This window comes from Bombus bifarius, unplaced genomic scaffold (assembly GCF_011952205.1).
Source record: "Bombus bifarius isolate JDL3187 unplaced genomic scaffold, Bbif_JDL3187 scf7180000009949, whole genome shotgun sequence".
Classification (NCBI taxonomy): Eukaryota; Metazoa; Arthropoda; class Insecta; order Hymenoptera; family Apidae; genus Bombus; species Bombus bifarius.
In genome coordinates, this window is record NW_022885435.1 from 167,226 (window position 1) to 183,724 (window position 16,499).

At 35.5% G+C, this 16,499-nt stretch overlaps 1 protein-coding gene across 1 annotated transcript; it reads right to left on the reverse strand.

The window, feature by feature from the left end:
• Positions 1–12,121: 12,121 nt before the first annotated feature.
• Positions 12,122–15,952, reverse strand: LOC117215968 (endocuticle structural glycoprotein ABD-4-like). Its single transcript, XM_033462525.1, has 4 exons — positions 15,750–15,952; positions 14,718–14,899; positions 13,139–13,400; positions 12,122–12,392 (listed from the first exon to the last, which is right to left on the reverse strand). The coding sequence occupies exons 1-4, from the start codon at positions 15,759–15,761 to the stop codon at positions 12,294–12,296; spliced, it is 555 nt and encodes a 184-aa protein (XP_033318416.1). The 5' UTR covers positions 15,762–15,952; the 3' UTR covers positions 12,122–12,293.
• Between the last annotated feature and the right edge of the window lie 547 nt (positions 15,953–16,499).

Below are 16,499 nucleotides of genomic sequence, written 5' to 3' on the forward strand. Positions count from 1 at the left end.
TATGATTGTCATAATTCAATCCTTTTTCCAATATGCAAGCGCAAGTATGTATAGCCATCTTCAGAGTTCAGTAAACACAATTGTACGCAAAACTTCAATTTCTACGAATTTCATACATTTCATACATACATATATACTGTATTATATATGTCGGAGATAAGAGGACACCGGTGCCTTCCCTCTGAAACCTCGGGAAAATCCATAAAAACATTGTAATTAAAACCTACAGTTGTAATTAAACGGTTTGCCGTCATTCTACCCAATTGTATTTGTTTGAGACTTGTGACAATGAGCTTGGGCTCAAGGCGACAATTAGTCGCCGAACGTAGCCGCGGTCAACGGGACGAACTCTCCATCTAACAAAGGCATTGAGTAACCCTATAGCTCTCCTTAAAAGAAAGATTTGTAGCAACACGTGACAGTAAACATTCCAACGGTTTCTGTCCCGTAGCTCGCCACACGCAGATCCTATTCTCCGGGCAGGATGTTTACCAGATGCCGACGCGTCTCCGCAGTACGTGATCGACTAGCCCGAGGACCGTTCAACACATACACAGTCTTCGTCCCAGTTACAGGAAGACAGGAGATACCTATTTTTCCACGAACGACGTCTTCCACTAGCAACCTTCCCTCAAGGGCGGCTAGCATCCTTTTCTAACTACCGATATGGAGATTGGCCAATTAGCAGCAACGTCAATTTCCTTTACTTTCTGAACGTAGGATATCCCCGACGAATCCGATGACCTCGTGTCCTTAGACACACCCCGTCATAGTTTTCCTTTGGGGTATCACCGGGACGGAAAGTCATTCTCTCTTGCGGTCTCATCGACAAAAGGATTAACGCCTTACGGTCAGCGAATATTAACACAGAATCCGACTTAGATTTTTGCGAGTGCGTACGACTACCGTCCCGTTGTCCGCGGATTCGTTATTGAACCTAGGATCATTGTCATTAGTTTCTCGAGTATCTAATTACCACGGTTACTTGTCCGGTTCTATGGTAATCGTATTTGCATTAGCCAATGTCTTCTCTATTGCATAACGACGACGTGTAATCCAAACGAAGATTCGCTTCACGCCCCTAACCCTAATTCTAATGTAAACCCGATATATATATACATATAAAATACATTTATATACATATAATATACACATTTATATAATTATATAAATAAAATATATATATCGGGTTAGCGTTACGTTTATGGGCGTGTAACGAATCTTCATTCGGACTAGCCATCGTTGTTATAGAATAGAGATTATATTTACTGATATAAATATTGATTTTTACAAAGTTTGACAAATAACCGTGGTGATTAAACACTCGAGATGTTAGTGATAATGTTCTTAGGTTCAATAACGAATCCACGGTCAACGGGGTAACTCTTTGTTAAACGTAGAATATAGTTTGAAGCACAATGTAACGTTTGCTGCGATGCTTAGCAGGCTTAGGCCCTAAAAGTGTGCGCGTCAAAGTAAGCAACCACACTCTAAAGGAAAAAGAAAAAGTGACAAAAAGTGAAAAATACTGCAGTGACATCATCGTGATATAAATTAAAAAAAAAAAAATAAGACAAAATAAAAGTATATAAAAAAAAATAGAAGCTACCGAGAATGATGCAAAAAGCAAGGCAACAAAACCAACCTTAAAACTAACAAGAAAACCCACCAAAAGAAAAATAAATCCGCAAAAAGCGGCCAAGGAAATCAAAAGCTTAAGACTGTCCGCGCAAAAGACGCGGAAACTCAACCCCCAACCAGACCTAGATGCCAGAACCAAAGGATTAGAAGAAATCCTAAAAAACACAAAACAAGAGTTCCCCTCCGCCCAGGACGAAAGTACCAAAGAAGACAGAAACATGAGACCCGTAAAAGCTGCCTCGTTCCCAGCGATCACAACACATAACCAATTCAGCTTGCTAGAATCCGAACCACACCTACAGTCACAGCCGGGACCAGCAAACTACCCAACGCCAAACACAACGCTAGAGCAAATTAAACAAAAAACCAAACCAATACGTGGCAAAATGGGAAAACACAGTCCCACCCCAGACGGACACCCCACAAGACACGCTGCAGAGGAGCGCACGAAAGCCCCATCCACCACAAGAGAATACAAACTGCCGCCTATCAACATAACGTTACACGACCCTAAGGACATAGTAACGCTCATAGAGAAAGTAGCCAAGATCAATCAGTTTTATATCAAAAGGATACACTCAGGTAAGCATGCTCTCTACCTCCGAAATCTATCCGATTTCCACACAGCGAAAGAAACGCTTCGGGTAGCCAACACAACCTTCTACACGTATACACCCAAAGCAGAGAAACACCACACATATTTGCTAAAAGGCTTAGACAATAGCTACACTGAAATGAAAATACTCACGGACCTACAAGCCTTGCAAATAAACGACGTAAAATTCACAAAAGTCATACGATTCACGACAAAAAAATCAAGGGAGAACGATATATTGCTCCCAATTTACATAATACAAGTATCCCCCGACAACAACATAAGCAAACTACTAAGAATATCTCAACTATTTTTAGAAATTTTAACTACTACAAAATAAAATGGGAAAAAATAATTAAAAAAAAACAACGATATAACCCAATGCCACAAATGCCAGCAACTAGGACACACAGCACAAAACTGTAACCTAAACTACCGCTGTGTAAAATGCACCGAGCCCCACGGCACAGGCAAGTGCAAAATCAAAAAAGAAGAAGCAGTAACCAAGGAGAAAATATTTTGCGTTAACTGCAAAAACTACGGACACCCCGTGTCTTACAGGGGGTGTCCAAAACTCGTGGAGCTGCGCAAAAAGCTAGCTGAAAAAAAGAAAAAAGACAAGGAAACAAAGATAAAACGAATTGCCCAAATAAGCCGTAAGTACGTCCCAGAACTAAAGTTCTCTGACGTAGTGAAACAACAAACAAAACTAAACCAAATAATCGAAAACACAACACAAATAACAAACTTAAATCCGCGATCAAGCCAAAGCGCAACTACAACCGATAACACCCCCCAACAAAGCATTATAAACGTTATCGAAGACTTCAAAAAAAGCATACTACAAGCGTTAAAAGATCAACAAACGCAATTAAATGAAATAAAAAGAACACTATCGACACACGAAGAAAGGATCAACGCCATCTTCAGCACTTCTAACAGTGCAGAAGATGAATAGCCAAAATCCACTAAACCAACAATTACAGCAAAAAACATATAAATTAAATTTGAAACACCTGAAAATAATAGCAATAAATGCCAACCCTCTAATTTCAAACCAAAAAACATACAGTATGCTAATCCTAATAAATAAAGAAACCCCCGACATCGTGCTCGTCTCAGAAACAAAACTAGATAAAAAACACAAAGTACACTTCAAAAACTACTCCATGATAAGACACGACAGACCGAACGCCAGCCAAGGAGGAGGAACAGCAATCCTCATAAAAAAAACCCTATACAACACAAAACAATTCTAAATGACAAAATAACAAGTTTCAAAATCCTAGAAACAACGATCATAAAAATAAAAATAAGCAATAAGGAAAACTTGTTTATCACTGCAGTCTACGCAACCCTCGGAAACCAGAAAGAATTTAGCGACGAATTCAATAAACTTTTCGAACTCTTACAGCTCAATAAAACGGAAAACTACTATATAATAGCAGGCGAGCTGAACGCAAAACATACGAGCTGGAAAAACGAAACAAACAACACGAGAGGCAACTGCATTAGAAACTGGATAGACAATAAAAACACTCACTACAAAACAACCTTATGCAGCTCCGAGCTACCCTCTTACCCAAAAGGACGCTCATGCCTGGACATATGCCTAGCAAATACACGACTAAAATTTCAAAACCTACGTCCAAATAACACCCTCAAAACCTTAGCCTATGACAGTGACCATAACGTCCTAATATTTCACGTAAGCAAGAACACATCTGACCTCCTAACACTCGAAGCACAAACCGAGATACCCAGGTACAACTACAAAAAGACAGACTGGAAAAAGTTCCAAAACATACTCGAACAAAACTGCGACCTAAAGATCTGCAACAACGTCAACCTAACAAACAGACAAATCGACGCATTCATAGACGAAATAGAAAAACATACACAAATCGCTCTCCAAAAATCTGTCGCAACATAAAACAAAAAAATTCATGCGAGCCCTATATCAACAACAAAATAAAAGAGCTACATCGAGACAAAAGCTACATAATCTCCAAGATAAACAACATAAAACTTAACTATTCTTACGACAAAAGAGAAAAATTAGAATTCCTAAAGTACCTACTATACAAAATAAAAGCGCAAATGAAACAAGAATTCGCAAACGCTATAAACCATTACTGGACAAATAAAATAAGAAACATCTCCAAAAACGACTCAGCCAACATGTTCCCACAAATAAATCAAATCTTCAGACCAAAAGGACAAAGCTCCAACACCTCTCAAATTGCCCCCAGAAGAAACCTCCCTCATCCAAGAAGCAGGTATAACAATACACAACACCACCAAAGACATCGAGGGTAACTTCATAATAACTAAAACAACAGAAAAACTAGACATCATCGGCACCCACTTTTCCAAAATACACACACAAAACGAACACATGGGCCGAGATTAACTAAACCGGATTATCATCGCTGAAACAAACAAACTCAAAAATGAAATGGAACAAGACAAAACGCTAAACAAAACAGTCCGCACATTCTCAAACGAAAACACCGCAGACAACCCCAAACAACCAAATCCAGAAATAAACTACTTCACAAATTACAATCAACTAAACACAATATTCTCCAAACTAAACAACAAAAAATCCTTCGGCTTCGACGGCATCCCAAATATTTTACTCAAGGGCCTACCGAACAAAATAAAATGGTACTACACAGTACTCTTCAACAATGCACTAAACAACACATATTTCCCCAGAAAATGGAAAGAAGCCAAACTGATAGCTATCACAAAGAAAGGCAAAGACGGCTCATCGCCCACAAACCTACGACCTATAAGTCTCCTCCCCAACATAAGCAAAGTATTTGAAATAATCATAAACAACCCCCTAACCTCCTTCTGCACAAAAAATGACATAATCCCAGAAAATCAATTTGGCTTCAGGCACAAATACTCTACAATCCACGCAATAAACAAACTTACGTCGGACATCTGCTGGGCCCTAAACGCAAAACAACGAGTAGCCGCCTGCTTAATAGACCTCGAAAAAGCTTTTGATCCCAGTCTGATTTGACAGTCTGGATCCCAGGTCTCATATACAAATTGATCAAGATAAACCTTCCTAAACACCTAATTAAAATAGTCTGGGACATCATGATCACAAGCAGAACATTCGTAATGATCGAAGGTGCAAACACACCAAGCAAAGAATTCTCCATAACAAACGGTCTGCAACAAGGTACAGTAAATTCCCCGCCACTTTTCAGTATTTACAACAGTGACTTACTGAACCTCTTTAATCTCAATACATCCACCCACAAACACTCCATAGCCTTCGCAGATGACCTACGTAACAGGCCGCAACACTAAGACAATAAAAACTGAACTGCAAGAACTTTTCGAAAAAATAAACGACTATTACCACGCATGGAAACTAAAAATCAACACAAGCAAATGCGAAACCATACTGTTGAGACCCAAGTTAAGTGAAATCGACCCAACAGAAAGAGAACGCTGCAGAAAATGCCAAGTAAGAGAAAAAGCAAACAAAGGGGCACTCATACCACACAAAAACTGCGTAAAATACCTAGGAATAAACATAGACGACAAATTAAATTACAAGCAGCACACCGAAATCCAACTTGCTAAGGCCAATAAAGCATTCTGGATAAAGCATAAAAAGCATAAAAAGCATAAAATAAATAAAGCATAAAAAGACTATTCTACTCCAAACATCTCGACAGCAAAGTAAAAATACTATGCTACCAAGCACTAATTAGACCAATCATTACCTACGGCTGTCCAATCTGGTACAATATATCAGCCTCCCAGATGGAAAAAATCCGCATATTCGAAAGAAACTGCATCAGGGCTTGCCTGAGCACATACAGATCCGAACACAGCGGATTCAAAAAATATGTAAAAAACAAAACAATATACGACCTAGCCAACATTCACCGCATCGACTGTCACATCCTAAAGCTAATAAGAAACCACTTCGCGCAAGCGGCAAAAATAAAAGAAAACAGCTTAATTTTCAGATGCCTATTTCCTAACAACGCATATTACAAAAGCACTCTGACAACAGGCCACATCCCCCCAGAAGCTTTCCTATACCTAGACGAAAAAAACTACCTCCAGGACCAAAACAACATCCCAATAATATATCACATAAAAAGAAAAACAGGGATCAAAACCATACTTTACGAAGAAAACATAAATGGACAGACCGCAGACTCCAGATGGAGATACAACATGGCCCTCCCCCGGAAAGACACCAAAGACAAACACAGAAAAAATACAAAAAAATACTGGTGGATACAGAACCCATAGCAAAATAAGAGAAAACATTAAACCGACAGAACTCAATTCTGACACCGCATAACACAGGTCTAAAATGTAAATATTGCAAATATTTGTAAATAATCCTATTTGATATCCCCCCGCCCCATCCCTCTCATCCCACCCCTCCCCAAAGAGGCATCATACAACAAAAAATGTAAAGCGCCGACACATAATACAGCATGGCTACGTCGTACCGCCGCGTATCGGTACCTTTGCATAACATACCATTATAAAAAATTCATGTTTATTGCGAATAATGCACTTAAAAACTATATTTCTGGACTCAATAGACTCCTTTGTAAAAAAAAAAAGACATTTGTCACTACTGTGGAGAGGGCAGGGACACAGCGCAGCATACGCTGGAGCTCTGTCCGGCGTGGGAGCTGCCCTGCTACACTCTGCGGCACGCCATAGGAGAAAGATTGACCCCTTCAGCGATTGTAGAAGCGATGTTGAGAGGGTCACAGGAATCGCGAAGAAGCGAGCAGAAAGGGGGAGAAAGAAAAACTCTTACCCTTGTAGGATAAGACGATGGAGGAGGATGGCAATCAGGCGACCTAGAGCCGCTCCATTGCCGTCCCAACGGACCATGACTAGAAGGAGCGACAGCGCTAGGGGCAATGCCCCCCCCCCCTAACGCCAAATTCAATAGTCAGGAATTATTAGGACTGGCTCGAACAAGAGGACAAGGGAAGGGGATGCAACAGGAGTTAATTCATAAGAGGTTCCTGGAGCACTCCTGCCATACGCGTAGGATGGTCATCGTGGAGCTTCGGTAGGAGTCCGACACTACTCTGCTGTTACGCGATTATTAGAACAGCGGAGTGTTCATGAGGATTTCTCCACGTACAAAAAAAAAAAAAGTAGATCCGCGTAGAGCTGACATTGCTCCTGATCGGGGTTTGTTTGTTAATACAACGTGTGTCCCGCAATATTGGCACTTCTCTGTTGGGTAAAAACTTTCATCCCGTGACCGTGGCTACGTTCGGCAACCGGTTGTGTCACCTCAAGCCCAAGCCCATTGTCACAAATCTCGGGCAAACATAATCGGATTGAATCGTAACAACTACTTCTAAGTTTTATTATTTAAGTACAGCTATAATAAATAGTCTAGACTAAAGTATTGGGGATCTTCCCAAAAATTCCAAAAGAAAGACCCTGATGTCCTTTCATCTCCGACATATATTTTATGTATACATATTTCCAACATGTACAGGTCGTGGTTGATAAAATATTACAAGCTGTCTCCTCCAAAGTCTGTGCTGATATCAACACTGAAATTTTCAGCTGTAAAATGGTGTGTTAAATGGTAAATAATGATAAATATAATGGGCAAAATGGTAAAGAGGGGCTAACATTTTAGGGTGTAAGATATTGTGTGCGCGAGTTTCTTAGAGGCGGAAACGGTGACACCCCTATTTTTTCAGAATGATATTAATATTAATATATATTAGTTTACTGGTAGCAGGCGTATCATTTATTCGATATTTGAACAGATGTTCGCCCTTAATTGTCTTCATATCTGTAGTAGCAATGGTGATACGTTAATTTGAGTATTTAAATCATTTTTTACAAAATTGCGCATTGTAACACACGAGATGAAGTGTAGTTCTGAGAGGAGACGACCTATATATGCTGCATTTGTCACTAGAAGCGGAGCTTAACGCGTTTTTAATTATCTATACAGGGTGGTTGGTAACTGGTGGTACAAGCGGAAAGGGAGTGATTCACCTCAAGCCCAAGTCCACCGTCACAAATCTCGGGCAAACATAATAGGATTGAATCATAACAACTATTTCTAAGTTTTATTATTTAAGTACAGCTATAATAAATAGTCTAGACTAAAGTATTGGGGATCTTCCCAAAAATTCCAGAAGAAAGGTCCCGATGTCCCGTCATCTCCGACATATATAATACATTTCATTAAACTATACTATAGTTATTATAAAAAAAAGTATTAATTTAAGAGCTAGTTAAATTTAAATATTGCAAATTCCTAATAGTAAATGTTACTGTGCTGTATGCGCTGAGGCTCGAGCGGCGTGGGAAGCAGGCAAGAGTATTTTGTGAAATACAGTTACAAACGTACGGTTGTAATGCAGGGACGAAGCTAACGCAAAATAGGAACACAAGAGGTTCGTAAATGAACCGGATGCGAGGATGGCGCAAGCGAACCAAATATACCAGATCAAAAATGAAGATTAAAATGTTACTTAAAGATCTTAATGGTTATTTCGAATGTGAAGTAGTGTTTGAAGAATTAAAAAGAGTACAACCTGGTAGTGTTTAATTCTCCTCTGTTCAACGTTTTTCAACAAAATGGTCAGCACGAGAAAGTAGACTTCTCCCTATATAATATATTGTACAGTTAGTGTCAAAAGGAAATATTTCTAATCTTCAACATATTAAATTTTGTATACATTCTATTGTCTCATGGAGATCCCTCAAAGATATAAATAGCGTACGATGTAAAAATGTAAAAAAATGTCGAAAAGTCAGTCATTCAACGTCATACTGCAATCGCTGATATAGACATGTGTAATGTGTGAAATATAGTGTTGTAATGTAATTAAATGTAATTAAAAATAGCAATAACATCCCAACCAGCATCCTACAGAGGATACGAAAAGTATTTCGAACTAAAGAAATAAACCAAGAGAGACGAGCTCTCACAAAGAAATGACCGCCCAGAATGTTAATGCAAAAGGCATTGACATCGGAAGGAATCGTCTTGATATCTACTGATAAGGAACGCAGTCCAAATTTTATCTTTTCCAGACTGTGTCTTCTATAATATTCGACTTTTATCTTGATTTCTGACTTATTACCTCAGTCTGCAATACATTACTTCCTATCGTACCGAACCACTTGTACAAATATTTTCTTAATAACTTTAGTGCCTTCTTACATATTTCACCGTGTTCAGTCCACCTGTGTTAATATTATATTTCTTGTATTTTAAAAGACCTAAGTACTTAATGAATTTCTTTAATTGCATCTACATATTTCCTATAGCTGGCTAGCTGACTATTCGAAACAGATTGAAAAGATTGGATTGTGAATCAAAATCTAAATTAAAATTGCGTGATAAACGTCAGAAGCATGTGTAGAGTCATATGTACACTATCTTTCAATTTATTAAGAGAAATACTTACACACCTAACAACGACGCATCGATCTCATTCGCTAACGCTGACTGTATGGCCCTAAGACGCATTTATCAACTACGGAGGAACGAAAGAAGAAAAGAACATGACCTTCGGATACTTGCGCAGAGTCACGGGCGCCATCTACCAATCATCGATCGCGGTGGTCGACGATGCAAACATTCAAAACGATCGATAAGCGAGTGCATGGAATACATTATTCACTTCCGTCAAATACATAATACATTTCGTGCAAGTGAGTGTACATGTAAATACTCTACTATGTAATGTTTAATATTCAATGATTTCTGTATTGTATGCGTTGTGTGCATAACGTACTTTGTGTTTATTACTTTATTTCTTTGTTATTATGTGAGAAATTTCTTGAATCGACATTAATCTTTTCCATTTGGAATTTGCATAAAGTGGGTTTTAATATTTTTTTATAGATTTATGAATGGACAGGTTTAATGTTTCTTCTTATACAAGGTAAACCGTCCTACGTGTCTTGTTGGATTGGTTGTAGGTAAGAATTACTGCACCTTCCATCGCTTGGATCGATGTATATTCGTTCGTGTAAGAAACTTTACCCAACCTCGGGGGTACTTTAATTGATTTCGAACAAAGTCTCAAATTCAGTTTTCGATTCTCATTACTTAAACTTTTTATCGTTTTCATGCAAACACTGGAAAACAAATACGATAAGTTTCACAAAATAAAAATTAATATACCTATTAAACTATCAGTTTTTCGATATAAGTAAATTAATAATTTTTTATAGACAATTTCAGGCTGCATCGATTAATGCATTAAAAAGTATATGAATCCATTCGGAAGAAACAAAGTTCACCTCCGCATAACGTTTACGTGTCCACCTACAGAAAAGCTAATAACATCGAAATATTTCTTCTTAAAATCACTCAACTTTCATCTCAACCTTTTTTCGACATAACTAATAGTATGGAAAATATTTCAACTTAAATTCTTAGGTGGTTCATCCTGTATATATGTATGTATTTAATAAAAATTCTATAAGAGTAGAAAACAACATATTTTAATGTAGACGATATTCAAAATGATGTTTATCGGTTGCAATATAATTGCATAGACGACAAATTAATCACTGTTAAATAAAATTGGACTGTTATTTTCCTTTAATGTTTCTTTGATTTTGCTGGAAAAAAATATTTTCACAAAATCTTACTATACATAATCATCTTATAGCTCTCTTTCAGCCGTGTTATACCTACCAGACAAAAGAGTTTTCGAGCGATCCACTAACAACAGAATAATCTGAGCTGATCGCGTTTCGTGGATCATCCTGTATATTCCATTTGTTAAATGTCACAAATATAACCGTTCACATATTTTTTTGTACCTGTGTAAGTAAGTATTTGTATTTCTACATTCCGTTACGGAATAATTACGTAATTCGTAATGTGAAATTCTTAAACAAATAAATTCATTTTCAATAAATATTTACTTTTATACGCATTTTGCAATGGTACAATAGCAGGAAACGTTCAATTTCTACAAAACTACCATTTCCCTAATGAGTAAAAGCAAGATATACAATAATACAAAGATTCAAAGTCGCTTCCCTATGTAGCATTATAAATAAATGGCCACAAATGTAAATACATATCGAGAAACATGTATACATAGCTTGAAATATATCAATAGTTCTGAAAGTAATAAATTTAATAAAAATGTACTCTGACTGACATGGTACATCATTCAATTTCAATTATAACTATCTAACTGTTTACTTCGCTGTTTAACATAATAATCAAAAGACTATTACCACGGGCGAGATGCCCGATCCTGAGTTTATAGTGTTAATTGGATGTTGATATGTCTATTTTCTTAAAATTCGTTAGATGATCATACTGTTGAATGTAATTCGTCTATTTCGACGAAATTTATAACAAAGATCCAAAGAAACAGTTGCCTTAAACATTTTTTGGAAAAAGATCATTCAATAAAAAGTAAGTTTTGTTCAAATGGAAGCCAATATTAGCCAAAATCTTTTAACGAAGGATATTAATTCTCATACCACAACTTCAAAATTTATCGTATAATAGTTATGATGTCTGATTTATAGCCTTTGTTCTAATAAGAAAAAAAATAATTTCAACATGGACAATCAGAAATGTCGTTGAAATCTTGCAAAATGTAGATGATAAAAAGAAGTTTACAGAGTCCATCCAGATTCCAACCTAGATCAGGACAAAATATGATTTAATAAAAAATATAAAAAATAAAATCTATGTTAAATTAATTTTATGGATGGAAATAGTATTCCCCATCTGAGATAAATGTCAAACGAACATTTATCATTTTATATGTAGATATTTTTATTACCTTCTTTTAAATATCATCGATCAACGAAGCTTTTAATTTGTTTGCTACTAAACTATTTTACTCTACAATTATTACTTTTTTAATATTTGAGATTGTTAATAACGACAAAGGAAAGCACATTTACATATTTACATATTATTAAATTTATTTTATTAAAATAGTCTTAATTTAAGGACTTAATCGTTTGTTTTTATACTACATGTAGAACGTGTCTCAACAATATTTATTTTTTATTTACTTCATTTCCGAAATTTTCTATCATAATTATCTCGCCGTTCGATTTGCTGATTCAAAGGTTGCTGTTGCCCCTTTTGAGCTGCTTCACGCGCATCTGCTTCCTGGAATATAATAATAATATAATAATAATGCTATTACTCTCAACTCGCTATACCAACTAATTGCAAGACATATAACTTTACTCTAAATTAGAAATTGAAAAAAATATATTTGCGTTATGTTTCCTTATTCGCGACGTTTCAATATTATTATGTATGATTACATCCTCTTACGTGTACTCGCTATATAGGATATTATGTAATTGGTAGTATTACTGGGAAGAAAGTTCTGCGATTTAGTTCTACGATTTCGTAATTCTACATGAAAAAGTAAATCGAGGACACAGAATAAGATTTTGTTATACGAGGTATTCTTCTCGAAATAATCGTACATGCCTTTATTTTCTCATTTCATTTAACACTCAACGTGATAAACTAATTAAGAAAGCTTATGTTTGCAAATTACGATATTGAAGATATATAGTCTGGCATGCAGTAACGATATTTAATGTTTATTCAAATGATATTTGTTTCGTGTTTCATGTACTTGAGAAGCGTATAAACCCGCGTTATGAAAGTATTTCTAAATCTATTTCTACACAATAGACTTGGATATACGCATATTATCTCATCTGCTAAACTAATAATTCGTATAATTAACATATGCACTCTTGTTAAATATTTCTTTCGAATAAGAATGAAGATAAAGAGAAAAAGATGTATCGGATATTGGAATACACGGCGACGCGTCAGAGCGAATGGAGAAAAGAATCAGAAAGTGAAAAAAGGAAAAATCGTGGGACGTGTACCTCTTGCTGACGAATGCCTGCAAAGATGAGGTCGAGGCCTTTCTGAATCTCTTCGCTGACTGGCGGTGGCGTGGGAATGTGATCTCCGGTCGCGTGAAAGCCAGTCTCGTCGGCCGTATAATGGATGGTGATCAGCTTCCCTTCGGGACTCGTGTATGAGAAGCTTCCTTGTTGGACCAACGCTTCTCCTTGTTCCTCGCCTTCGCCTACTTTCTTAATGTAACCGCTCTCCTCAGCGATAATATTGTTTCCCGTTTCATAGCTATGAATAATTTATTCACATCAGATTTCAAATCACATTCTTTTGGATTACACCTCCTCTTAAAATGCATACCCGTCGTTATTGTTTTGTGTTGAAATAGAGCTTTCACTTACGAATACATTTTTAAATCTCTATTCTACTGTACTGTAAGAAAATAAATAACTAATATACATACATAAAAATTGTTACTTTTGTCGAGAGTGCTACAAACTAACCAAATTTCGATTCATAGAGTCTATATCTTGAACTCGATTTAATCGTCAAACTATACTATACACATAGATGATTATACGTCATTTAAACGGTTCATTTCAAATTTATTATTTCAAAATTGCAAATATTAATTCAAATTATTTTCGTATCACGTTGTAAATATGTTATCGTAAAATTTACACTTACACAAGCTTAAAGATTGTGAAGAATTTAGATTCTTTATTCTTATTATACATATTTCGTATGTATTTAGTGCATCATACATGTATCATACATGTTATATGCAATAATATATCTCTTTAAATGTAGAATGAAAAATGCTTACATAATTAATGAAGGGTGAAAGTGAAAATCTTAATTGAAGTAAAACCTTTTCCAACTTATATGCATACGGAGATAATATCGTATTTAATGTCACTTCGAACTGTAATTATTTAAACATTACTCAATAATAAACATTTAATTATTATTGCGTAGAATACTCAATCCGAAATTGTCTAATTTTAAATAACTAGTACCGAATACAGGAAAGTAGAAATGAAATATTTCTTCAAGTTGCACAAGCAAGTTCAAATACATTTCACAATTTTGCTAAATGTAGTTATTTTTACTATGGTATAACTATTTTACTAAGCATAATATTCAGTATAATAAAATATAAATAAAATGTACTGCGTAAAAAGGTGTCATACAATAATTTATCATTTCTATTATTTATTTAACTTTCAACGTTTTATTGATTTATAAGTTTCGTAAAGTATTTCAAGTATAATCGTAAATAAAAGAAATAATCATAAAACGTAAAATAATAAAAGTAATGCAAGGAAGTAATAATTTAATAAATCTAAATTATGTAAATTTCATTGTATTTGTGCGTTACTAAACGCCATGGTGACGCAACGTTTTATTACTATTAAAATACATTAAACATCAACAAAAACTATAACGAAATTGAAAGAGATTCTTCTATGTCGAACACACACATATGTATAAGTATTTTCTATTTTAAACTGCAGATTTAAATGCATATGCTTGGAGTTGTATGCAATAAACGAACAACATATTAACTCATCGACACAAGAAGGTAATTAACAATTGTGATACCTAGCTTTATAAGTTCCATCGTGCTCTTGCTGTTTATTCCAATGTAAAATTGGAATAGGCGTGGTCGTCAATGGACCCCTTCTTTCGTCAGTCGGAGGATTCGATCTATCCTCGTGGTAATTGTTACGAGCATTGTAATTTGAATCTTGCGCTGCTGCTAATCCCACAACTATTGCTATTACCTAACGAAGAGAATCTTTAGTTAGTCAACCTAGTCAACGTAACTATATTTAGCACTCTTATATTTAACAAATGTCATATTGTCTATCGAAAGACGAAGCATTGATAAAAATGGAAGTCCGTGATCGTCACCATCCATGTAGTGTTAGTGAGATGAGTGAAAGTAAGATGCCAATGCGGGTCATTTAACTCCTGACCTACGACGGGTTTGCGGACTCGTCGTCGATTTCGTTTGCTTGGTATTCTTCACAGTTGCTCGTGTCGTAACACAGATTAAAGATCATCCTACTTGTAACTCGAATTTTCAAAAATAATATATACGTTACTTTCGCATGCAAAATGCATACTATAAATATAATAACTTTATGGAAGAGAAACGACGCGACGACTCAAAATGCATTTGCTTTTTGCTACTAGTGATTCACGTTTCTAATATAAATTATTATTTGATTTAATAGTAGGCGCTATTATTCTTTCGTTAGTTAAGTGCCGATTTCTGATAATATCAATTGATATTTTCGTCAATTTAAAAAATACGTGACCGTAACTCGGAAGATCAATAACAGTTTAAAAATCTGGCGATTCAACTAACGAAGGATTCGTATTGGTTGATCACCGAACATCGATCATCGATAATAAGAATTTTAGCACTACAATTTCGTTTAACATTAACGACAACATATCTTAATGACAAGATATATTGACAAGACAAATTATGTTGTACGAACACCATTTAAAAAAGAACATTGTTAATAAAAATATTTCAGCTGTATTATATTGGTTTAGAGTTATACAGAACGTAAACGAGTGCAAACGTAAAAATTAAAAAAAAGAACGTAAAAAATTACTTACAATTGTTTTCATCTTGATAAAGGAAACACTTTTGAATGAAGAAGATGAGTACTATTACTTCCAATCGTTTATGATCCTAAGGAAATAAGGAATTCACCTTTTATACTCTCACCTCATCCCCACTCAACAAGTGATGGATCTCTAAAGATGTTCCACGTAGTTTGTAACAACGATCTTTACATACATGCTACCTTATGCATGTGTGTAACGATACCATTTATTACCGTTTTACGCACCCCTTTAACCACTCCTTCCTTGTCCCTTTTTGCAAGGAAAATCAGAATAATCACCAGTACTATTAAGATATTAATTAATTATAAATTTCTATCATTTGGATAGATAAAATTTATGTCTATTATTACAGTTACATACATGAAAGTTACATCAAATAATGTTTCCCCTTTATCATTTGTATTTTATTTATATTATATCTATAATTTAAATAATTGTCTCGGTACAAAATAAGTATTATAGCAATGTTAGCGACGTTAATATCTGCTTTTTGTATCTAAGACATATCTTTTTAAGACATAATTACAACGTTAATTTTTAATATTAAACATATATATATCTTATTATTACTACTCACTGGAAATTTTTTATAATGTAATTACATACAGACAAAGATTTCACTTCTTGAGAAAAATTTGGAGCAAGGATGTTGCGATAACAATAATGTAACAATTTGAGATTATGCGCTTAGTAGTATTTAAATTTCAGCCTATTGCGTCATATGTACAGTCACGACTA